The sequence below is a fragment of the Odocoileus virginianus genome, chromosome 1, assembly GCF_023699985.2.
Source record: "Odocoileus virginianus isolate 20LAN1187 ecotype Illinois chromosome 1, Ovbor_1.2, whole genome shotgun sequence".
Taxonomy (NCBI): Eukaryota; Metazoa; Chordata; class Mammalia; order Artiodactyla; family Cervidae; genus Odocoileus; species Odocoileus virginianus.
In genome coordinates this window covers 15,096,527-15,121,333 of record NC_069674.1, presented here as the reverse complement: position 1 = coordinate 15,121,333, position 24,807 = coordinate 15,096,527, and the positions used below count along the sequence as shown (strand labels likewise).

General features: G+C 44.8%; 1 protein-coding gene across 4 annotated transcripts in view; it reads left to right on the top strand.

Moving 5' to 3' along the window:
- The window catches only part of TBXAS1 (thromboxane A synthase 1), a 163,503-nt gene that overhangs the window by 49,951 nt on the left and 88,745 nt on the right, over positions 1–24,807 (top strand). For 2 of the 4 annotated variants that reach the window (XM_020899413.2, XM_070464992.1), the window contains exon 4: positions 21,838–21,934. The exons of the other annotated variants lie outside the window; for them this stretch is intronic. In XM_020899413.2, the coding sequence (XP_020755072.1) occupies positions 21,838–21,934 (97 nt within the window). The remainder of the gene's footprint in view (positions 1–21,837; positions 21,935–24,807) is intronic. 4 annotated transcript variants of the gene reach the window in all.

Genomic DNA, 24,807 nt, shown 5'->3' with positions numbered 1-24,807 from the left:
AGTCTATCTAAATTCCTCTTGTTCGGCTAGAGAAACATCAAATAGAGCATGCCAACTTACAATAGAAAACTGAGGTTCACATTTCACCTCCAACTCTCTTTCTATTACTATCTGTTGGCTTCAAGGATTTGGGCCAGTAGCTTCCCCTCTCGGAGTCTCAGTTTTCTCAGGCACAAAATTAGGGGGTTGGGACAAGATCAGGGACTTTGACCCTTTGTTTAATTATGAGCCTCAGTAAATAATATATTTTACATTATGATCCAGTTCACACATACACCTGAAATCAAAGTTTTACTAAATATCTTTTACTATGCAAGATCCGCTTTGGTCCAGTCTGTTCTCCTCTTCTATTCTACTCTATTCCATGAAAAAACAAAACAAATGCAATCTGATCACGACCCACGAAATTGGTTTCATCGTCACTGGTGAGTCAAGATAAGCAATTTGAAGAGCAAAGGGCCAGATGATAACTGCAGTCCTTTCCAGTTCAAAACTAGGTGACTGTAAACCAGATGACTCAGCTCCAATCGTCTACATTAGAAACATTTTATTAGCCCCTGGTTTTATTTTGCCCCGGTGTGGTTTAAGATTCTGAAAAATCTCTGACCAAAGAGATTTTGTCAGCTGAAGTAGAATCAAAGATGAGACACTATTTCTCCAGGGATGAGGCTCCTGAACAATGAGGGCCTCAGCAGAGCCCTGGATGCCCAATAGCTTTTCCTTCTTTAAAATCTGAAGTTAATTAATTAAAATTAATTCTCAGAATTAACCCAGAATATTTCAAGCTAAAAAGCTTACCAAAATATATATAATTTGTCTATATACAATTAGTTGACACTGTAAAACATCTCTCCACAAGATTTCTGCTCATCCCCTTGGGTGTCTGGGCATGGGCACCCAACCAGGCTGTGTGCGCTCAGAGAGCGGGTTCCTGCCGATGAGCACAGCAGAACCTTTAAAGGGGAAGAAGCTGACAGCTCCATTCTAGGAGTCACTGGACAGTCCAGCAGAAAACTGCCCACTGAGAAGGTGCTGGCTGGTCAGTAGCCAGGAGTAGAAATCAAAAAAGCTCCCTAGTGGCCATTAGGGCCTAACTAGGGGGTCTTTGGGGCTTCCCAGGTGCTTCAGTGTAAAGAAACCACCTGCCAATGCAGGAGATGCTGGTTTGATCCCTGGGTTGGGAAGATCCCCTGGAGGAGGAAATGGCAACCCTCTCCAGTATTCTTGCCTGGAGAATCTCATGGACAGAGGAGCCTGGTGGGGTACAGTCTATGGGGTCGCAAAAGATTTGGACACGATTGAGTGACTAAAAACAAAATAGAAAAAAGGGGATGTTCTTGGCCCTGAGAAGAGAGTCTGGCAGGAGCCCAAACAGGGCCTCACGGGGAGGGGCCTAGGGGATAAATCTTGTGCAGATTCTCAGTCCTGAGACTGAGAGCACGATGTAAGGCTTGGGACTCAGCAACCAGACTCAACCCCTGTGACCAGCTGGGAACAAAAGGTCCATCCTGGCTGGGACAGAGTGAGGCCGAAGAGGCAGGCCATCACTTCACCTTTGTGGGCAGCTGGACTGCGGGTGGCAGATGAACATCCCTCTGGGAAGTCAGCCACGGACCTTCAGTTTGATCTGTGTTTCCCAAAATCCACCAATACACCAGGTCCAAGGTGGAAGGGGGCTTTTGCTCCATCAGTACAATCGAACACGGCATCAGTAACTTCTTTATCCCCCACAAATGACAGCCCTGCGAAGATGCGTTCCCAAACAATAGAACATCTTCAAGTGAAAATCACATAAGAGCTGTTTCCAGCTAATATTTTTGAATAATAAATCCCATATTTAATTGTACTGTACCTGCAACAAATCCAAGTTGTTCAACTCAAAATGCAAAATAGAGTTATGTAACATAGTCATGAATCACTGTGGCATTTGCCAAAACATTCTCCCATCTGGAAGCAGGTCCAGAGAACACATGGCATGAGGCATGTATCTTCTGTCAACAACTCTTTTGCACAGATAATTCCCCAAATGGCACACACTTACCCCGTTCTCATGGCTCTTAACCCTAATTAACTGAGAATGCAAATAGCTTCCCTATTCTATTCAAAGAGAAGAATGACAAACCATCTTTGATTTCATAATTTAAAAAACATCTTTGCTAAATTCAAGTTCAGTCACTTGGTCATGTCCGACTCTTTGAAACCCCATAGCCTGCAGCATGCCAGGCTTCCCTGTCCATCACCAACTCCCAGAGCTTACTCAAACTCATGTCCATAGAGTTGGTGATGTCATCCAACTATCTCGTCACCTGTCGTCCCCTTCACCTCCTGCCTTCAATCTTTCCCAGCAACAGGGTCTTTTCCCATGAGTCAGTTCTCTGCATCAGGTGGCTAAATTCAAAGAAGCAGCTAATTCCTAGTTCCTATGGAGCTTCAAGTTCCTCTTTGATCACTATTTTGTAGGCAGAAAAACTTCTCTCAAATAAGTTCTCAGAATCCTTGAATGATTAAAAAAAAAAAAACAGTTTTAAAGTGTGTTCCTCACGGAGGGCAAAAGGCAATGCAAAAACCAAATTAACTAGATTCACAGTGTAAGTTGCCAAACAGAAAAAGTCAGATACTGCACACATTTGAAATTCTACTGAAGACTGAGTAATCAAAGTTTATCATTAAAATGGAACATGTTCTCCTTTCGTCCTCAGGACCCTTAAATCTTTCAGAGTTTGGGTTGTTTACTATACATTCCCATTCTTCCTGGTCAGTCTTCTGTGTAACATGTCTGCAGCTGTGGACAGGAAGTAATTCCCAGCAAGGCTCTGCCAAGTTTTATGATGCCTGCAGGCCTGGGGCAGATCACAGAAACTTAACTACTCAAATAAGTCCCTTGATTATTTTTCACATCTCAAGACCATGTTCCTAACAACTTCTCCCCCATCTCACCCCCAAGATGCAAGAATTCTGCAGCCCACTATATCAACTTTTCCACTCTTGGTGAGGCTCTCAGTCTATTGGCCTGTTTTAAAAGGCCTGACTCTCTGACATATTTACCACATTCCCCACATTAACCACTAAGGAGGCACTGTGAGCAGATGATTCTATTTTTGCCTCCGCTTTGAGAAGAACTCACTAATCTTTGCTCTGAACACACGGCTGGTGGATGGCCTGTCACCACATGGTAGGTGGACGTGGGAAGTGTGGTATGTTGTGGTACAACATCCACCAACACCTCTTGATGCTACTCAGGCTACAGGGGAAATGGGCGTCCAGGTATTAATCAAGACTACTACAACAGGACCTCCAGGAGAAGCAACTCCAAGACTTCCCTAGTTTGTCCCGCTCCATGTTCTCAGCTGTGAATGCAGTACCTGGGTCACAGGACCCACCAGAGAGGCAGTTCTTGAGTGGATATTCCATTTGTCTTTGAAAGTTGTCTGTAACTCCTCAGGCTCTCTCCTCTATCTCACTGCTGGACCACAGGTTGTATCTTACGAGTGACATGGCCCCTGGATCTTTGCAAAAGACTCCAGCCCAAAGATTCTTAACTGATGCCCCCAAACCTTAGACTTCTCTGCTAGAGGTTGGGTTCTCCTGCACAGGCTCTAGGCACATGGGTCCAGTAATGTGGCACACAGGCTCTAAAGCACAGGGTCAATAGTTGCCCCGTGGCATGTGGGATCTTCCTGGATCAAGGATCGAACTCTGGTCCCCTGCATTGGCAGGCAGATTCTTAACCACTGGACCACCAGAGATGACCCCATCCTAGCCATTTTTAAGTGTAGAGTTCAGTGGCATGAAGGACATTCACATTGTGCAACCGTGACTACTATTCTTCTCCAGACCTCTTTTTCATCTTGAAAAATGGAAACTCTCTACCCATTAAACAATAACTCTCCATTCTCCCTTCCCCTAGCCCTGAGAAGCCACCATTCTACTTACTGTCTCTATGAATTTGACTAGTCTAGGTACCCGATGTAAGAGGAATCATACAGTCTTTGTCCTTTTGTGATTGGCTTATTTCACTTGGCATGATGTCCTCAGGGCTTATCCATGGAGCATGTATCAGAATTTTCTTCCCTTCTAGGTTTGAATAACAATCTGTCTTTTGTATTTACTACATTTTGTTTATCTGTTCATCTGTCGATGGACACTAGGGTGGCTTCCACCTTTGAGCTATTCTGAATAATGCTGCTATGAATACCAGTGTACAAATCTCTTCAATACCTCCTTTCCATTTTTTTTTTTAGATCTATATCCAGAAGTGGAATTGCTGGGATCCTATGTTAATTCTAGGCTTAATATTTTTTATTAATTAATTACTTTATTTTTGGCTGTGCTGGGTCTCTGTTCCTGCGAGGGCTTTTCTCTCTAGTTGCGGTGCTACTCTCTAGTTGTGACGCATGGGCTTCTCATTGCTGTATCTCCTCTTGTTGCAAAGCACGGGCTCTAGGGTATGTGCGCTCCAGTATCTGCGGCACGTGGGCTCAGTAATCTAGATTCTCCGGGCTCTAGAGCACAGGCTTGGTGGTTGTGGTGCATGCGCTTAGTTGGTCCGTGGCATGTGGGATATTCCTGAATCAAGGGTGGAACTCATGTCTCTTGCATTGGCAGGTGGATTCTTGACCAGTGAGCCTCCAGAGAAGCCCTATGTTTAATTTTTTGCAGAACTTGCCATATTGTTTAATGTAGCAGTTGCATTTGGAGTTGCAATGCTGTATTTTTCCTTTTGACCGTGACTGAGTGGCTGTCACTTCTTGCCTTCAACCCTCACAAGTGACCTCCAGAAGAAATGTAAACCCCTCCCTGTGCTCCGGAACCTTGCTGGTCAGCCTGAATGACACATTTCTGATCGGAATGCCCGGCCCTTGTCATCTTGCCCCGGCTTCCTGTTGACTACAAGCCAGTGAGCACATTCTTTACCAGACTTGCCCTGTTATCAACAGATGCTTGTACTGCACCATAAATTCAGTTCATTTTAATAAATTCCCAGTAGTCCTTACCCAGAGCCCCTTTTTGCCTTATCTCACTCCTCTCTGCCAAGCCTTTTACAATTTATGTGTTTGCTTTTCAATTCTGCTTTCAGCCCCCTCCAAGTTTCCTCTTTCCCACCAGGTCACTGTGGCCTTTGGGTCTCATTTAAATGTAACCTTCTCTATCTGGAACTCTTTCTTGTTCACAAGGCCTACTCTTCTCTCCTCGGCACTTTCCATCTCCAGGCTTCCTACCTGCAGCAATTTGTCAAGAACAGGTCCCTGTCATTTGTAACCTCTGAGTTCTCTCCCTCTGTGCTTCTTTCACAGTCTTTTAGCTATTTTTCGAGGCCTATGTTCCAGCTTTGTGGCCGTTTGCTGGAGGAGACTCGCTGAACTCCCCTGGGTCCTTCCCAGGGCACAGCGTGTGCTTTCATTGAGAGATTAGCTGGCTCTGTAGCTACCCAGGTAAGGGAGAGCTGGCAGGTGGCCTGTGGGCTCAGGCACATAGACTTGGGAGGAAGTTTAGAGGTTTTATCTGAGATGTTGAAAGGGAGACTATAGAGGCCAAAGGTGTGCTAAGAAAATGTGATGGTTTGGACAGTGGAGAGGACAACCTCTCTGCTGTGGCAGGAGGGGAGATGGATCTAAGGAATGGTGCTAAGGAAGCGGGTTATTTGAAGTAGGTTATTATTGTTCAGATGCACAGAATGGAGAAGGGCAAGGTGAGGAATGAAGGGAGTGTGTGTGTGTGTCACTCAGTCCTGTCCAACCCTTTGCGACCCCATGGACTGTGGCCCGCCAGGCTCCTCTGTCCATGGGATTCTCCAGGTAAAAATACTGGAGTGGGTTGCCATGCCCTCCTCCAGGGGATATTTCCAACCCAGGGATCAAACCTGGGTCTCCTGCCTTGCAGGCAGATTCTTTATCATCTGAGCCACCAGGGGTGAAGAGAGAGGATGGAATTTGTAAAAGATAAGCAGACAACCATTCTAACAACCCAGGTGAGCGATAACAGTGATTTGGATCATCAGAAACATGAGGAAGAGAGAGAGAGACTTTCATAAAGGACAGCAGAGTTGAACTACTGGTTAGTTACAAGGAATAAGGGCTAGGCAACATTAATCACTGATGTTGGCTTTGAATTCGAGAGAGAAAACCATCATTCCCTATGTAATGAGGAGATGGAACATAGCAGAGGGGAAGACAGCACCATCTTCGCCACCATCATTTGTAACTATGACTGAGACTTTGGGTCCAAGATGGCTTGGGAACAGAGCACTGGAAGGATTGCCTGGCCATGCTGGGATAGAGTAGTGGGTTGGGGAGCCCCAGGCTACACTTGGAATCTGGAATCTCCCGCCTCTTATCCTCCAGTGGCATTTCCCACAGTGCAGCTTCTGGACCATTTCCATTGATAAAAATAATAGTTCCATGGAACTAAAGTGGGGAGTCCCCCTCGGTCAAAGGCTGGAAACACTGGGTTAATCCTTGGAACACAGGTCTCTCAGAACTGTTCATGTAATAATGTGCTTGGAACATCTCCAAGTGGGAAATTTAGTATGCAGTGTTTATTTGACCACAGAACTTTTTTTTCTTTTTCCCCTTTCTGGAATGTCTCTTGGGACTAGAATATGGAGAACAGGCACTGAAAGGAAATGCTGATCTAATAAGCAGCAGCATTTTACTTCTAAAGAATTCCACATGAAAAACAGGCATTGATAAGAAGAGTTTACTTCACCATTGTAAATTATCAGTGTTACCGCCAGTGATTATTAATCACCTCCCTTTGGAGGTTGTGTGGGTGGGAGTGTGTTTATTCTGTGGCACTATGGAGAACTGGGGACACAGCCTCATGTTTTATATGTTTGATTACCTTTTATTCCCACACCTTTCTCTCTGGTCCCTTCCTGTCCCCAACAGACAACCACTCCATTGTGCTTAATGTATATTTTGGGAGGGGGGTGAGTGCTGCAAGTTCTTGCAAACTGGGTATTGTGGTTTATGTGTGTTCTCTTTGTTGTTATTCAGTCACTCAGTTATGTCCGACTCTTTGTGACTCTGTAGACTGCAGCACACCAGGCCTCCCTGTCTATCACCATCTCCCAGAACTTGCTCAAACTCATGTCCATTGAGTCAGTGATGCCATCTAACCAACTCATCCTCTGTCATCCCCTTCTCCTCCTGCCCTCAATCTTTCCCAGAAATAGGGTCTTTTCCAATGAGTTGACTCTTTGCATCAGGTGGCCAGAATATTGGAGCTTCAGCATGAGTCCTTCCAATGAATATTCAGGGTTGATTTCCTTTAGGATGGACTGGTTTGATCTACTTTCTGTCCAAGGGACTCTTCAGCTCATGCCAATGGTAGTGTCATATCACTCATTTATCCTTTAGTTTCTTTACTTCGCACTACGCTTTGAAGTTCCATCATGACGCTGTTCGCCCATCATGTCTGTTACCTCCAACTTCTGCCTGTCATTCTGCAGTGCAACCCCGCCCAACTTTCCCATCCACTCTCCCAGAGGGGGATACCCAGTGGCCTCCAGCAAACAACACTGCAGTGGACATCCTTTTTTGGGCACTTTCTGGACTGGTGCATGTATTCTATGGGCTATGTCCTGCTTTTAAGACCATAAGAAAGACAGATCTTTGTAGTAGTAAATGTTATTTACCACATGTAGTAAAATGTTATTAATCCAAAATAGTTTTCCAGTCCTCTGTCTGGGTCTTGACCTTTCAATACAGTATCTCACGTGACTATCCCAAGAACACTTCAAGTTTACCTGGCCTCATTGCATTAGCCTCAATTTATTGTGGTGACCAAAAAGTATGTTTTGGACTTGATGGACTTTTTGGCCAGTGCAATATTTGGGAACATCTGTGACTTTAAAATAAGAATGACATGCAGTTAGTAAGAGGTAATCACAGGGAAGAGCAGGTTCTCCTTGTTATGTACATGTGTGCTCAGTTGTGTCCAACTCTTTGCAACCCTGTGGACTGTAGCCTGCCAGGCTCCTCTGTCCATGGAATTCTCCAGTCAAGAATAGTGGAGTGGGTTGCCATTTCCTCTTCCAAGGGATCTTCCCAACCCAGGGATCGAACCTCTATCTCCTGCATTGGCAGGCAGATTCTTTACCACTGAGCCACCCGGGAAGCCCTTGTTAATCCAAAGCTTCTTCTGTTCCCCTGTCCCCGTGGTTGTTCTTTGGACACTCTGCACTCCTGCCTTAGGATGACAGCCCTAACAGCAGTTGTGTCATTGTTTACTGTCCTGCTGTCCTGCTAGAGTATAAACTCCATGAGGACACAAACCCTGTCTCTTGTTTGCCTGGATACTCCCAGGGCCTAGACTGCACAAGAAATGCTCAGGAACTATTTGCTGAATAACCAAAGGAATCTCCACTGAATACGTGCCTTTCAGGACACATTTGTCCCCAAGAAAACCTCAAACGGGAAGGTCTTGCTGTTTTGGTGATTTTGGTATTTAGTATTATTTCCCTGGAACATAATGAAAGGACTTGGGGAAAGTCTTTCATCCTAAAATCAAGGCTTTGGGTGGCAGTGACTATAATCTTTCCCCTTCTGTGACCTATGAGCCATCCATCTAGGAATTAGCCCATAAAAATATAGAATTGATTTAATCCCACATCAAGCCATCTTGGGACCCATAGGATAAGGTGAAGGGCAGACTCTTATGATGTGCTCCACTGGGTCGGGCTCCACTCTCAGATCACTGGTTTCCCTCCCCAGGAAAGCCTTTTCTCTAGCCCTACTCTTAGAGGTCTGCCTAAGGTGACAGGAAGAGCACTGGATTGGGAGGCAGAGCTGGGTCTGGTCTGAGCTCAGCTCCTCCCAGCTGTGGGACTAGAATGAGTGACTTGACCATCATATTCACTTTTAACAGATACCCAAGTGCCTGCCCGCCTCCCAGGCTGATGTGAAACCAAAGGAACCATCAGTGGTCTCCATCAGCACAGCCCCCACCCCCGCAGGGAGCAGGGATCCTGACCATGATGCCTCAGCCCCTCAGGGTGGGCTTTCAAAGGTCCTCTTGCAGCCACCTGCCATCCCAGAGGAGTGCCCACTGCAGGAGCCCGTTCCTAGCTAACTCTGGGGTGAATCTCCCCAGTTCTGCATGTGGGTGTTCTCTGGCCTCTCATGCCTCCTCCTGCACAGGGGCTGCTCCAGGGCGGTGGCCTGTGTCCAAGTGCTGCCCCCTAGTCATCTCACCTCTTGCGAACTCTGTTTTCCTAGCTACGAAATGGGGGTGTTTGGCTAGCATGATCGTCAAGCTTCCCTCTGTTCCTGAAATACTATGATCTGTGCTTTAATTTCCATCCCCTCACTGCCCTGCCTCTTATTTTTCCCCAGCTGTGTCTAAAATTCTGTGGCCATTAAATTCTCCTTTCTTGACAGTTCCACATCTGGGCTTTCTAATAATCCCTAGCCCGAGACAGCACATTCCTCGGGTGTCATGGAGTTCCAGGCCACACTGTCTTTTCAGGACTCATTCTAGCTCTTGCCAAGCCCCTCAATTCATATTCTGAGTTCACATATCATTGAGAGAGAGGAGATTTTGCTGCATACTCTCACACAAATATATGTCCTGCACATATTCTATGTAATAGCATGCATGTGTACTCACACACACACACACAAACACACACACCTCCTTCTGATGCCTGTGAATCTACACACTTGGGCATAACTGTGTGGGTGCAAATATTCTGGGACAGCCAAATGCCGATTTTAATGTTTCTTTGTCCCTGCGGTGCCATCTAACTATTTATTTAGTAGCTTAATGCTGTTTGCATCAACAACTTTGCCTTATAGGCTCTTCTTCATGTTTATGATTCTTACTGTGAAAAAAATTGCTTGCCTAACATCTGTTCTGAATTTGTTTTTTCTTCCTTTTTATTTATCTGTTCCCTACTGAATTAAATTTGCACCAAGGACAGTAACTCGAATTGGAAACTTCAGTGTCCTTCAGGATTTCTATACACTTCAATACATCTCTTAATTACTCTTTTTTTATTGTTATGAGATATACATATATATTCATGCTCACACGGGCAGATTGGTTTGTAGTTTACCTCTGTCTGTCCCCCTCTAGGGAATAAGTTTTATTAACTGAATAAATTAAATGGGCGGGTGTATCCAATAGAGTAGAGAGGTTTATCGTTGTAGGTTTGCTTCAGATAATTTTCCCCCATTGCTGCCGAATTCCCTCCTTTAGCCACAGCTCTGTTTGGGAGAAAGCTTGACTAGAGCTCGATGCGGCCACAGTTCAGCAGGAACTAGAAGGGCCCTTTGTCCTCCAGGCCCACTTACATGAACTCAGATCCGATTCCTTATTAAGCCCCTATTCTGACTACTTATAAACCCACACAGGGACCAAGCATGCACGTCCACAGTGGTAGAAGGTCCCTAAAGAAGAGTAATGAGACCTGCTTTTCCACCCACTATCTCTGCCAGGTGAACAGACTGTGACACCCAAGACTCAAGGAACTGGCCCCATGTCACCCAGTTCTAATTCCAAACACAATTCCCTCTGTACCCTCAGGTCCTCGCTCATTCAGGGAGGGCTCTCCATCCCTCCCCTCTTTCTGAGCTCTCCCACACTCACTTCAGTCTGTGTCTCTGTCTTCGGATGGCACAAAGACTGACAAGATGGTACCCTCACATCCGAAGAACTAGCTCCCTCTTGGCCCCGATCCAGACATCGTCTACTCACCAGGTAATTCGGTTTCCACTGAGTGTCTATCCCTGGGCTGAGGGTGGTGGGAGAAACCACTCCACTCTTCTCCCAAAAGCATCACTCATGTCTCTTTTCCTGAAGAAAATCTGGCACCTAATTTAGAAGAGAAACACAGACCTGGGCCAAGTCTCACAAGAATGCCGGGTAATATGAGTGACTGAATATGCCACATTGAACAGACAACCTGAAGCCAGAAATTGGGTAGAATCATGGGCCAGTGAAAGCAGAGAAGGCTTCCAGGAGGAGGCAGCAGTCGAACACAGTCTGGAATAATGGGGAAATGAGGAGGAGAAGGGAACAACGGTCTACCTGGTGAGAACAGTCAGAGAAGGACCTTGGGGTGGGGATGGTGGGAGGAGGGGTAGCTGATGGCTAGAGATGGAGACACAGAAGAGATGGGGACACAGAAGGGGTGGCCAGTTGCTGTTAGGTGACCCTGAAGGGACGCGGAAGGCTCTGAGCCAACCGCACTCTCTGCTGGAGCAAGATCTTGGCACCAACACATCAGGGAAACTTTGATTCAAACAAGATCTCTGGCAGAGCCATTGGCTTGCAACAGGAGCCTGGCTCACCGTGGTGACTCCACACACAGCCAGACCTGGGATGACCACAAAGATGAGCGCTCAGCTGAAGAAGCCAGTAGGGTGGATGCAAAGGTGATGCCCCTGCCAAGGGGTAGAAGAGAAAGGCAAAGGGTTAGCCACACATTTCAGAGTGGATGGGGACCAGTGACTTTGAGAATGCAAGATAAAGGCCAGTAAAGAGAAACAGGGTTCGAGTCTGGCTTCAGATCTGCCAGGAGCAGGAATTGAGAATGCAGGAAGATAAGAAGTGATTTCTTAGAACTAGAAAGGCAGATGCAGAATCGTCTTCCCAGCTACCTGTTGGTATGAGGTGCTCTGCCAGCTTCTCAGGGATGAAAGACAAATCAAGACAGGGCTTTGTCCTCAAAGAACTCACAGAGTAGTGAAGAGACTGTCAAGGAAGCCCAAGAAATAAAACAGTGAGATGCAAATCAATAAGATGAATGGACAAGATGCCATGGAAACTATGGGAAATGAAGGGTCTGAGAAGACTCCACAGAAGAAGCGACAGGTGACTTGACTATCAGAAAGGTTTTATAGACAAGATACAGACGAGGACTTTAGAGGAACAATCATGTGCAAAGGAACGGAAGCGTAGAAAAACAGTGCAAATGAAGGGAACCGCAAATGACTATTTCATAGCAGCAATGTATGGTTACAGTTCCCAAACTGTGCGCTAAGGCACCCAAAGGTGCCATAGAGAATTCACAGGGGCTTCCTGGGATATCTTCAATATTCATGGTGAACACAGTGACATCTGTGGGTCATGATGAAAACTACTTAGTGCAATATGTGCATTCTTTTTCAAATGTTTACTTAGTTGTTAGAACATGTGTTGTTGTCGTTGTTTAGTCACTCAGTTGTGTCCCACTCTTCGCGACCCCATGGACCTCAGCCTGCCAGGCTTCCCTGTCCTTCACTATCTCCTGGAGTTTGCTCAAACTCATGTCCATTGAGTCAATAAGGCCATCCAACCATCTCATCCTCTGTCACCCCCTTCTCTTTCTGTCCTCTATCTTTCTCAGCATCAGGGTCTTTTCCAATGTCAGCTCTTTGAATCAGGTGGCCAAAGTATTAGAATTTCAGCTTCAGCATGAGTCCTTCCAATGAATATTCAGGGTTGATTTCCTTTAGGATTGACTGATTTGGACTCTGCTGTCCAAGGGACTCTCAAGAGTCTTCTCTAGCACCACAGTTTGAAAACATCAATTCTTCGGTGCTCAGCTTTCTTTATGTGAACTTTCTCTCACATCCATACATGACTACTGGAAAAAACCATAGCTTTGACTAGACAGACCTTTGTCGGCAAAGTGATGTCTCTGCTTTTTACTACACTGTCTAGGTTTGTCATAGCTTTCCTCCCAAGAAGCAAGCATCTATTAATTTCATGGCTTCAGTCACTGTCTGCAGTGATTTAGGAGCCCAAGAAAACAAAATCTGTCACTGTTTCCCCCTTTTCCCCTTCTGTTTGCCATGAAGTGAAGGGACTGGATGCCGTGATCTTCATCTTTTGAATGTTGAGTTTAAAGCCAGCTTTTCTACTCTCCTTGGTGGAAGAGGAGTGGGACAAGGAGATAGTTCCTACAGGGCTCCTCATTCCAGTTAAGAAGCTTGGACTTTTTTCTTCAAACACTGGAGAGTCATTAGAGGTTTGCTGATAGTGGGATAGCACGGTCAGTTTGTTTCACAAAGGTAGACTTGGCCTTGATGGGGCTGTTGGTCTGGGAGTAGCAATCCATATAGTGAGCTACTTGAGTGTCCTAGAGGGAGAGATGGGCCTGGGCTCATGGGGCTTAAGAGGTCGGGCCTAGATACAGCCTGCTCCACTAACATTACAGAACTCCTGGGGGAGGAGCTAAGATGGCAGAGGAATAGGACGGGGAGACCACTTTTTCCCCTACAAATTCATCGAAAGAACATTTGAACGCTGAGCAAACTCCACAGAACTCCTATAATAAATTCAACCCTGTAATATAAATGTTAGACTTCAATGTTAGAAAAAGACCAGATCCTTGCATTTAAACCACTCACAACCAAGTAAAAATGTAGCCAAGAAAAGAACTACAGTTAGTGGAATACTGCTAGAAGTTAACCTGGCAAGATAGAAAGAGGAACGACTGATCCATGGAGGCAGGGGACCAGCATATGCAAAGGCTCCCGTGGATGTGAGAGGTGATGGAGAGTGTCAGGAAGAAAGGTTGATCATTGGTGCTCACTCTTGGGTGGTGGGCAATATGGAGGGATGAGGCCAGAAGCAAGGCAGGGGCTGGGCTATGAAGGACATTTGCACATGCTCAGGACTCCCAAAGGCTTTCGTGGAGACAAACCACTGAAGGATGTTAAGTAAAGAGAGCTACAATCAGATTGGCTCCCCCCCACCCCCACCCTGCGCCTTTGGACTGCAACAAGAGGCACACAGGATTTTAAGTTCCCTGACCGGGGATCGAACCCAAGTCCCCTGCAGTGGAAATGCAGTCTTAACCACTGGACCATCAGGCAAGTCCCCAGACTTGCATTTTACAAAGCCCTGGTGGATAAACGGAATCAGGACCCTTGTGCAGATAAGTAGTTGGTCAGGAAGACAAGTTAGAGGGGCGGAGGCATAAATCTGAGTGCATGGTCCAATGTCCAGCCGGGAAGTGAAGAACCACAGAGTCCACCGGCATCTGAGGGCAGGAGAGGAGAGCTGACCCGGCTCCAAGTATCACAGAGAGGGAAAAGGCTGACTCAGTCCTTGTGGCTCTGAGGGGCTCTGTGAGGTCAGGGCCCGCCCCCAGGCACCAGTGCCCTGAGGCTTCCCTGGGCAGGTAAGGCACACCCTGATCTGAGTGACAGGAGAGAGCCAGAAGAAAGCAGCTCCAACTCCTGGGACCTATGTCTGTCACTGGCTCCTCAAGAAAAGCATCCCCAGCAACTTGAGTAGACTCCACCTCTCTGCTAACTCAATCCTGCCTTGTTCTAATGACAGATCAGGTTGCTAATGAGAAAGGGCAGGATGCTCTGCTGAGTCAAGCCAGGAAGGAGCCACAGGACTGCGAAGCCATGGTTTCTCCACAGGACTGTGAGTCTCCCAGCCCGCCTACGGCCCACTACCAGGCTTGGATGCCTACTTAGCTCCCTTGGAACATTTTAGAGACTGATCACTCAACGTGGGATCTCCAGCAGTCAATGCCCACCCTTCCCCACTGAGATGCCCACGACCTTCTCATCCACAGTCCACGGCAGAGGTCAGAGTGAAGGCCAGGACATTCACCCTATTAGCCTCCTCAACCTGCTGGGACATGGCCCTGACATTGAGGCAAGGAGTCATCTAATGCTCACTGTTTAGCAGTCGTCAGTTGCTAGAGGCCTGCATCTTTGGAAAAGACCCTAATGCTGGGAAAGATGGAGGGCCTGAGGAGAGAGAACGACAGAGGATGAGATGGTTGGATGGCATCACTAATTCAAGGGGACATGAGTTTGAGCAACCTCTGGGAGATGGTGAAGGACAGGGAAGCCTGGAGTGCTACAGTCCATGGGGTCGCAGAGAGTTGGACACGACTGCGCAGCTGAACACCAACAAAAGAGGCCTGCATCAGTTTTTCAGTCTCTACCTGGAAACCTGAAGTCTCCAGAATCGCATTGGTTCTTTGTACCTGACCTCCTGGGGACGCTTATCATTCAGCTTCTTCATTCCTACAAAGTGACACCAGCAGCCACCCGCCCCACCCCCATGAGCTGGGGCCTTCACTCCTGATTGGGAGGTTATCATGACTGGTATTTGCCTAAAACCTTACTACAGACAAAGCATTCTCTTGTTTCTCCTCTGACCCTCATAACAGCCTCTTTATCCAGGAAATTGGCTCAGGAAGGTTGTGGTTTGCTCAAGGTGACGCAGCTGTTAAATCACAAGGACACGGCCTTGAACCTGAGTCCTGATAGCTGCACCACTGCCGACCCCCACCTCAGCTCTTGACAAGACAAACCTCTTTTTTTTTTTCCTTATTACAAAAGCACTCACTGTAAACTAGTGGAACATTAAAGACATTTGTTCGTTGTTCAGTCACTAAGTCATGTCAGACTCGTTTTGTGACCCCACTGACTGTAGCCCACCAGGCTCCTCTGTCCACGGGCTTCTCCAGGTGAGAATACTGGAGTGGGTTGCCATGCCCTCCTCCAGGGGATCTTCCTGACTCAGAGACTGATCCTGCATTGGCAGGCAGATTCTTTACCACTGCACCACCTGAGAAGCCCCTATTAAAGACACACAATGTGAAAAGTAAAAATCCCTATAAAATATGCACCGTTAGCTAATACATCTTCCTCCAGAGTTTTTCTAGGGATACTGTTAACATACATGAGCCTAGTGCCTGACAGTTTGTGCTCAATACATGCTTGTTGAATGAGCTAACCATCAAATGGACTATTATTTTATTTCCACAACTGTATGTACTATTTCCCAATGTGCTTTTTCATTCAGCTGTGTGACCTAGACATCCTTTTGTACTGATGCTTGTAGGTACCTTCTGATCAACCACCCTTTATAGCTTAGCCACCCTGGATGGGGGCAGGCCTTCTAGAACAGAGCCAGGCAGCCCACAGGCTAAGAGCAGTAGGCCACCAGGCCTCAATTCCCAGAAGGCAATTGTGGACTATTTTGATTGAACCGACTGGTCAGTTTTTTTAAAAAATAAGAAAACAACTAATTAAACAAGCCAAACAAGTATTATTTTTGTCTGCACAATACTTCACTGATTTGCCTAAATTTTCTCTTCCACCAGGTGCGTCAGAGTTGAGTAAGAACATTCTTATGTGCGTAAATAAATATAAATGAGTAACTGGCTAAGAATTTTTTGCCCCCCAAAGTGACGATCCATACATTTCAGTTAGAAGGGAGCAAGAAGTTACCTTCGTAATTAGGCTGGGGTGGTGGGTTGTTTCTGGGCCATTAAACAAGAAGCTGCTCTGACTTTCCACCTTTAAAAGACACAGTCTGCACAGCTAGAAGCCTGGCTGTTCACACACCTGCTCGGCCTGAGGAAGAAGTGTCGCTGGTATAGGCGACGGCAAGGTCGAGGCCACAGGCCCAGGCTCTGGCAGCCATCAGATTGGGATCAAATCCCTATCTTGGGCAATTACTTAACAACTCTAACATCTCTTAACTTAACATCTCTTGTCAGTTTTTTGTTCTGACAAGTGGGTATAGTAACTACCCTGTCCATTTTCTACGAGGAAAAAATGAAATCCTACAGGCAGTGCACTCAGAACATGGCTGGTAGGTAGTAAGCACTCAATAAACACTAACAATTGTGCTTATCAGATTCTGAGAAGGGTCTTCAAGTCATTCAAACACTTCACTGATTGATTCCACTGTTAACAGGATGTGTTTTCAAGCCCTATAGTTGTTCAGTCGCTAAGTCATGTCCAACCCTTTGCAGCCTCATGAACTTTAGCATGCCAGGCTTCCCTGTCTTTCACCATCTGCTGGAGTTTGTTCAAACTAATTTCCATTGAATCAGTGATGCCATCCAACCATCTCATCCTCTGTCATCCCCTTCTCATCCTGCCTTCAATCCTTCCCAGCATCAGGATCTTTTCCAATGAGTTGGCTCTTCACATCAGGTGGCCAAAGGATTGGAGCGTCAGCCTCAGCATCAGTCCTTCCAATGAATATTCAGGGTTGATTTCCTTTAGGACTAACTGCTTTACTCTCTATGCCCTATAGAAAGTAGACTTAAAATTCAAACTTCCTTTTTAATTCATAAGAACTACAGGATTTAAAGCAGAGCAAACTGTTGCGTGGTTTTACTCCCATGTTTCAGGGGCAAGGAAGCTGAAATGCAGAATTTCCAGAGTCCACCTATAAGGCTTGTATGAGTAAGCAGCAGAGCTGGGTGATCCTGGATCCTGACCTGGCCCTAGGGCATGTGGCTTTGCAGTATTCCACCCCCTCAGGGCTTCCTGGTGGTTCAGATGGTAAAGAATCTGCTGGCAATGCAGGACACCCAGGTTCCATCCCTAGATTGGGAAGATCCCTGGAGAAGGGACTGGCTACCCACTCCAGTATTCTTGCCTGGAGAATCCCGTGGACAGAGGAGCCTGGTGGGCTACAGTCCAAGAGGTCACAGAGAGTCAGATACGACTGAGCCTCTACCACTTTCACCCCACCTCAGGAGGCAGTGACATGTGGCCATACATTCATACCAGTGCACAAAACTGAGATCAGACCCTCTTTTTTTTAAAAAAAGAAAAAAATTGTTTATATTTTTGTCTTTGTTGGGTCTTCGTGTGACATGCAGGACCTTCATTGAGGCCCGTGGGCCAGAGCACGGGGGGCTCAGTAGTTGAAGTCCATGGGCTTAGTTGCCCCAAAGGATGTGGGATCGTAGTTTCCTTACCAAGGATCAAATGCACGTCCCCTGCATCGGAAGGCAGATTCTTAACTGCTGGACCACCGGGGAAGTCTCCAAGATCAGAGCCTCTTGGGGAAGTATGTTTTGAGAGGCAGAATGGCATTAGGTATTCACAAGGTTGAAAAGGAAAAGGAATACCTTGCAATATTTAGGACTTCTAGATTACAAATGATAGAAATCCAGCTCAAACACACTTAAAAGTGCAAACTAATTTAAGCTTGGAAGATGCAAGGAATACTGCAGGAAGCATATCTTGACCTGGAGTTTGTGCCAGCATGTGGTACAAAGATGGCCACTGACTGGTCATATATTCCTAGTTAAGCACCTTCAGGAGAAAAACAGAGCTTTCGTCAAGCAGCCTCCAAGTATATACTTACACATACACCCAATGAAGGATTCTGACTGGTCCTGACTCAGTCATGCACCCGCTCTGTGGACCAGTCACTGTTGTCAAGGAGATGAGATACCGTAATCAGCCATGCCTGATGGTGAGTCCACCCCCTTGGCCAAAAGGGCAGGCTCTGCCATCGACAGCTCCTCCAGAACTGGTGGTATGGGGGAGGGTGCTTCCTCAAGGAGGGCTGGGCAGACAAAAACAGGGCAGCCATTCAGACATCCGAAAGGAAAAACAAGCTTCATTTAAAGGTTTCTCTGATTAAGATCTTTCCAGGAGCTCCTCAAACTACAGATGAGTGTTTGTATAAATATAAATCCATAAGATTACACAATTTACATGTAAAATGGGGCCAGTTTTCTCACGAGGTTCATAAACCAGCTCTGAAGCAATTCTAAAGAAATGGTGACAAAATTGTTTTTAGCATTAGCAACATTACTAGAAAAAAGCTCAAAGGCTCCCAAGGTGCCCACTTGGAAGGACAACTTTCATCTGAATGTAGAAGTATTATTTGGGTTTGTTTTTTTTTTTTTGAAATCCAGATTATATGGACATGAGTTTGAGTAGGCTCCGGGAGTTGGTGATTGACAGGGTAGCCTGGCATGCTGCAGTCCATGGGGTCGCAAAGAGTTGGACACAACTGGGCGACTGAACTTACTGTAAAATTATTTTGGTAATAACTAAATCAATACAAATGAATCATTACCAAAATAGGTGTGCATCTCAATGTAAATGCTTTCCTTTTAGAACTAAGAATTTAGGGAAATGAGAATCACAGCGTGAGCTTTAGTTAAATCTAAAGCGGGGGTTTTTAACATGGGGTTTGTGGGTCCCCCAATCTGGTTACTGTCGATCCAGTACTGGTTACTGGAGAGCTTATTAAAGTTAGAAGGGACTGGGTCCCACCCCAGAGATGCTGGTCAGGAGGTCAGGCATCACTACTTTTTGAATCCTTGGCCGGGGCTTTTGACCAGTCCTTGAGGCCGAAAACCACTGCCCTAGAACAGCATTTCATGAATTGTGGGAGTAGTCCTTTACATCAGAATCTGGAGAGCCTGTTCAAATGCAGATTTCTGGGCTCCTCCCAGCCTACTAGATCTGCTCCAGGGAGGAACAGAGCTGTGTCTATAGTTTAAGTTTCCAAGTGACTTTTAAACATTTGAAATTTTTTGAGAGAAGTATAGATTTACAGGAAGTTGCAAAAAAATGTACAAAAGATCCTGTGTACCCTTTACCCTGTTTCCCCCAATGATTACCTCTTGCATAGCTACAGTACATCATCAAAACCAGGAAATTAACATTGATACAATCCATAATGGGCTTCCCAGGTGGCTCAGTAGGTAAAGAATCAGCCTGCAATGCAAGAGCTGCAGGTTCAATCCCTAGGTTGGGAAGATTCCCTGGAGGAGGCATGGTAACCCACTCCAGTATCCTTGTCTGGAGAATCCCAAGGATGAGGGAGCCTGGCAGGCTACAGTCTATAGGATCGCAAAGAGTTGGACACGACTGAAGCTACTGAGCACACACAGCATGATCCATACTTATTCAGATTTTATCAGATTTTCAAGCCTGTGTGTGTGTGTGTGTGTGTGTGTGTGTGTGTGTGTGTGTGTGTAGAATCCTCTGAAGTCTTATCAGATGTGTAGGTTTGTATAACCACTACTGTATATTAAGATACAAAACGGTCACCACAAGTCTCTCTTGTGTTACTTTTTACAGTCACACCACCCTATCACACCCCCCACATCCCTAGAGTTTAGAATCTACTCATCTCTTTTCCTTTAGAAACAACTAATCTCACTGCTGTTTCAAAAACATATAAATGAAATCATATAATATGTAACCTTCCTAGATTGGCTTTTTTCATTTCAGGTGTTGAAGAATTCCTCAAATTTCATTTTAAAATGCTATGAAAGGGAAATGTCTTGGGGAAATGTCCACAGTTTTTACCAGATTCTCAAAAAAATTCTATGACATGCCCTATAAAGTTTATAAAAGCATTGGTTTTTGGGGGGTTATTTCTGGTCTTCTTGGCTAAAATCAGTTTTTAAAAAACAAACTAGTGAATATTTTTTCTTCTACCACATCTGTTGAATTCCTGTGTCCCAAAGATTTCTCTAACAGTTTGGGAAATATGATCACTCAGATGAATATTTCTGAGTGCCTGACATGTGCCAGACAAATATTATTTTTTCCCTAGTTAGTAAGAAGGGGAAGAGTTAAAACATTAAAGACTCTTTTAGCTTATGAAAAGTTCTAAGTAACTAAGAAGTCAGAGCAAACTTTGCTGCTTTCTTGCCACATGACTTAAACTGCTCTGCTCTTTACCACTCGGAACTGGATGTGCCAGTGATCAAATAACATCCTGAAAAATAATTCCATACACAGGACTGAAAACATGGCATTATGCAGTGGGGTAACTTGTCATCACTCTGGTTGGCTTTATACAGTTGCTAGTCAAGAGCTTATAGCTCTTCCAGGCATGCTTGTCCCCGGGGAATTGTCAACTGATTCCTCTGCCTGCCACACCCTCACTCCCCTTTGCCACCCACCTATCTGGACTAATTCTTGTCCATCCTTTGAAACTCACGTTAGGAAGCACCACCTCAAGGAAGATTTCATTCTCTCTTCTTCACGCTTTCAGTGGGGTGTGCCCCCAGTGTCACCCACACTTGCCAGATGTCACAGTGGATGGTGATTATCTAATTGCCACTGCCACCAGGCTCTGAGACCCTTGAAGGCTATGACTGGGTCTTAGATGCTTTTGTGTCCCCAGCACTTTAATAAATAGCAAAATTTATTTAATAAATAAATGACAATATGTCCTTAAACAGCTTACTTTTGGCGTTTACCACCACTGCTGACTGGCTTAGATTTTCCTCCATTTCTTTTTTTTTTTAAAGACTTTTTTCATGTGGATCATTTTCAAAGTCTTTATTGAATTTGTTATAATATTGCTTCTGTTGGATGTTCTGGGCTTTTGGCCCCAAGGTGTGTGGGATCTTAGCCTCCCCAACAAGGGACTGAACCCGCATCCCCTGCATTGGAAGGCTAAGTCTTAACCACTGGACCACCAGGGAAGTCCCTCTGTTTCTTCATTAGTGTCATAGTATCTCCTGAGCTCCTTCACATGTAGGTGTAGCACCCCGTTGTTCGGTCTTTCCCTGCAAGTTTAATCTTCCCTGAATTCTCATAAAGGTTTATCACTACTTTATCTCATAAAGGTTTATCTTTTGCCTAAGAATCAGTATATACAAGTCACTGATCTTCTCTTGCTAGAATGCCTGTCTCCCCAATTTTGGAAAATGGGGACAACATTGACCTGTACCATTTTCCTTCTTGGTCTTACTACTGTATCCTATAAATTCTTTATTATTGTGTTTAAACTTACAGATCTGTCTTTCCTATCAAGGGGGCAAGTTTCCTGGGGCTAAAGACTGTCTCTTATTCACCCCAGAGTCTCCAGGGACTGGTACCAGGTGGGATTCCATAAATGTTTGTGGAATGAAGTTTGGTGTTAGGTCATCAGAGCTCTGCCGTTCCTCACACTTAGCACGTGCATTTCCTCATCTTCTCCACACCTTCACTCCCTATTTATCCTTTATCCCTGATTCTAAGCCACTGTGAATTCTTTCTGGAAAGGAGAAGAGAACAGACAAATACGACATTTATCATTTTTAATTTAAATTTAATTTAAAGTCATTTTAACTTAAACATTTTAAAGTAGTTCTCTTATTCCTCCCAGGTACTATCTTGGTCGTCGGATGTTTATTGTTATCTCTGAGCCAGACATGATTGAGCAGGTGTTGGTTGAGAAGTTCAGTAACTTCACCAACAGAATGGTATGTAATTTTCTTTCTGCATATGGATGGAGGGGGAATCCTTCTAAGATGCAAGGACCACACATCACATCTAACAGGGACGTGATTGGGCCTCTTACAGGGTTTAGATCAGTTCAACTCAAAACTGAGCTCCCCAGTGAATTTGAGTTTTCAAAAGAGATGTACAGGCCTTTTACAAGAGAATAGCATTTACATTTAAAAAATGCTTCAAGAAAGCAAAAGCTCAAGAGAAGTGGTAGCTGATAAAAATGCTGAAACTGGGAGGGTGTTTAAAGCTGTGTTCAAACCTAGAGGAATCCAGAGAGCATAGGTCAAGCGTCTGAGGAAGACCAAGGAAGGTTAATAAATATCAGAGGGAAAGTAACATTTCAAGACTCCTGTGCTTACAGCTTTCCCAGTGAGTATCAACCTCTTAAGATTGGAAAAGGAAGACAAGTAACATGAGGAGGGAAATTCATCACCAAGTAACATGTCTCTAGCCCACTAAAGGAGGTACATATTCCATTTTTTTTTGCCCAGTACATACCCTACTCTTTGTTTTTGATGAGAAAGCCCAAAGAATGGAAGAGATGACAGACAATGGCACAGGTCAGGGCTATCCGTATTTTCCAAAAATGAGGAGATAAGAATCCTAATAGAGATGATCAACAGCCTTCATGCTGACTTTTGGAAAATAGTCTAAAGTGAATGAATAAACAGTTGCTTGTGAGAATTCATAAAATCTCTATGTGCCAATCTTTTTTTTTTTTTGTCAAATTAAACTCATCTTCCATTCTTACAGTAATAGTAAGCAATGTATTCACTCTTTTGTTGGTTATTTGACCAACCTTTGCACACTTGTGATATATACCAGGCACTGTCTAGGTACGGATTAGAAAGAGATAGAAAACTCAGGATTGTCCTCGAGGAGCTCATAGGCTAATGACAGAGGCAGAGAGGAAGAAAACCAGTATAATACAGAATGGTGAGTATGGAAAACGCTGCTTCACCCAAAATGGGAAAAGGGAAAGGCTTCTTAGAGGTGAGGTGGCTGAGACTGTCTTATTAAAGAAATTAGTGCCCACCTGTGTTCTGTACTGGTTGAGCTGTCCAGAGTATTTCTTCGCATTAAATTTCACAGAAACTTATGAGATTGGTACAGTTATCATTTGTATTTTACTGACAAAGAAATAAGACTCAGGTTATAGGAGGAAGATTAATAGAATCCATGTGCCATCTCCCAACTCAAGTCCAGGGCTTTTTCTACTGCCATTATTGTAACATCTGCCTAGGTGATGTTTCTGGATTGTTAAGGTTTCACGGAGTAATTGGTTACTTGCCCCAAACACACTCACCTTCCAGTCCCAGAGTAGCATGTCCAATTGCTATTAACAAGAGAATCCCTCACCTTTACTACACCCATCCAAACCCTTGGTATTCTTCCAGGCTCTCCTCAAATTCTTTCTCCCCCATTAAACTTTCCCTACTTCAACTCTTATTTACTATCCCCACCTCTCTTAAGTGTAACAGCATTGATCATCTGCATCAGTGGTACCCAACCTTTTTGGTACCAGGGACTAGTTTTATGGAAGATGATTTTTTCAACAGGCTTTGTGTGGGGAATAGTTTCAGAATGATTCAAGCACATCATATTTATTGTGCACTTTATTTCTGTTATTATTACATCAGCTCCACCTCAGATCATCAGGCATTAGATCCCAGAGGCTGGGAAGCCCTGGACTATGTCACTGCCATCATTTTCTCAGTCACTCCCATTGTGCCTTCGACTATTTACTGTAAATGAATGCATGACTTTCACCCTAACTTGATTAACTTTAAGCTTATCCTTCTATTTTATACCCCAGGGCCCAACCACATGATGACTCCTCAGTATTCAATATACCCTTGTTCAAACTGAATTGACTCTCCATCACCTTAATCTTCTCCCCAGATGATTGAGGTGGCACTTGGAGATTCATTATATACTCTTCCTCTTGTAAGTCATTCACAAACATGTAAGAAGATCCATCAAGAATCAGATCTCTAGGAAACCCCAATGTTTTTCCATCTGGGAATATATCCACTTATCTTCAGCTTAGTTTATGGTCTTTAAGCCAACCCCATATTCATGATAAAAACAATTCTTAGTGACTCAGTTTTTAGAAGACCATCTTTAGAGTGGGATTTTCTCATAGGTTTTGAAAGTCAAATTAAACTGGGCTCTGCAGTTCTCTTATCCATATGCTTATATATCTGCTCAGAGAACTCAAGGAGATTACCGAGGCATGATTTCTTCTTCCTGACATCATGCTACCTCCCCTCTAATAAGCCATGTTTACTTGAGTGTTCAGTGATTCAGCTTTATTACACATTCATTCAGTAAACACTAAATGCTTACTCCATGAAAGCCTCTACCAAATGGTCCCTCGTGATACAGAAAATACCTCCGCATATTACTTTGACGCATTAAGTGAAAAGGAACTTAAATAACGCATGGTTTCATTTTCCAACTGTGAGAACCCATCTCTGCTCACAAATCCAGGCTTGACTTACATGTACGCATGACAGCCTGGTGGAGAGTGGTGGGGATGGGTTCACCTCTGAACTTGGATGTCGGCTGTAGGCATCCCATGAGGGACTAAATAGGGCACATTTGGCTGGAGGTGGGGTGACACCATGGGGAAGTCCCTGACATAAGTCAGTACTGAGCATATATTTGAATTAAAAAACTGTTCAATGATACATTTTTTTTTCCAGTTCAAGAACACGGGGCTGAACAAACTCTCTGGGTTGGACCCAGGGTGGCAGTTGCTATTTCGAGTTTCCCAATTCACATTTTCAAGGCACTCAGTGGAATGTGACTGCTCTGTCCTGCCTGTTTTCCAAATGGACCC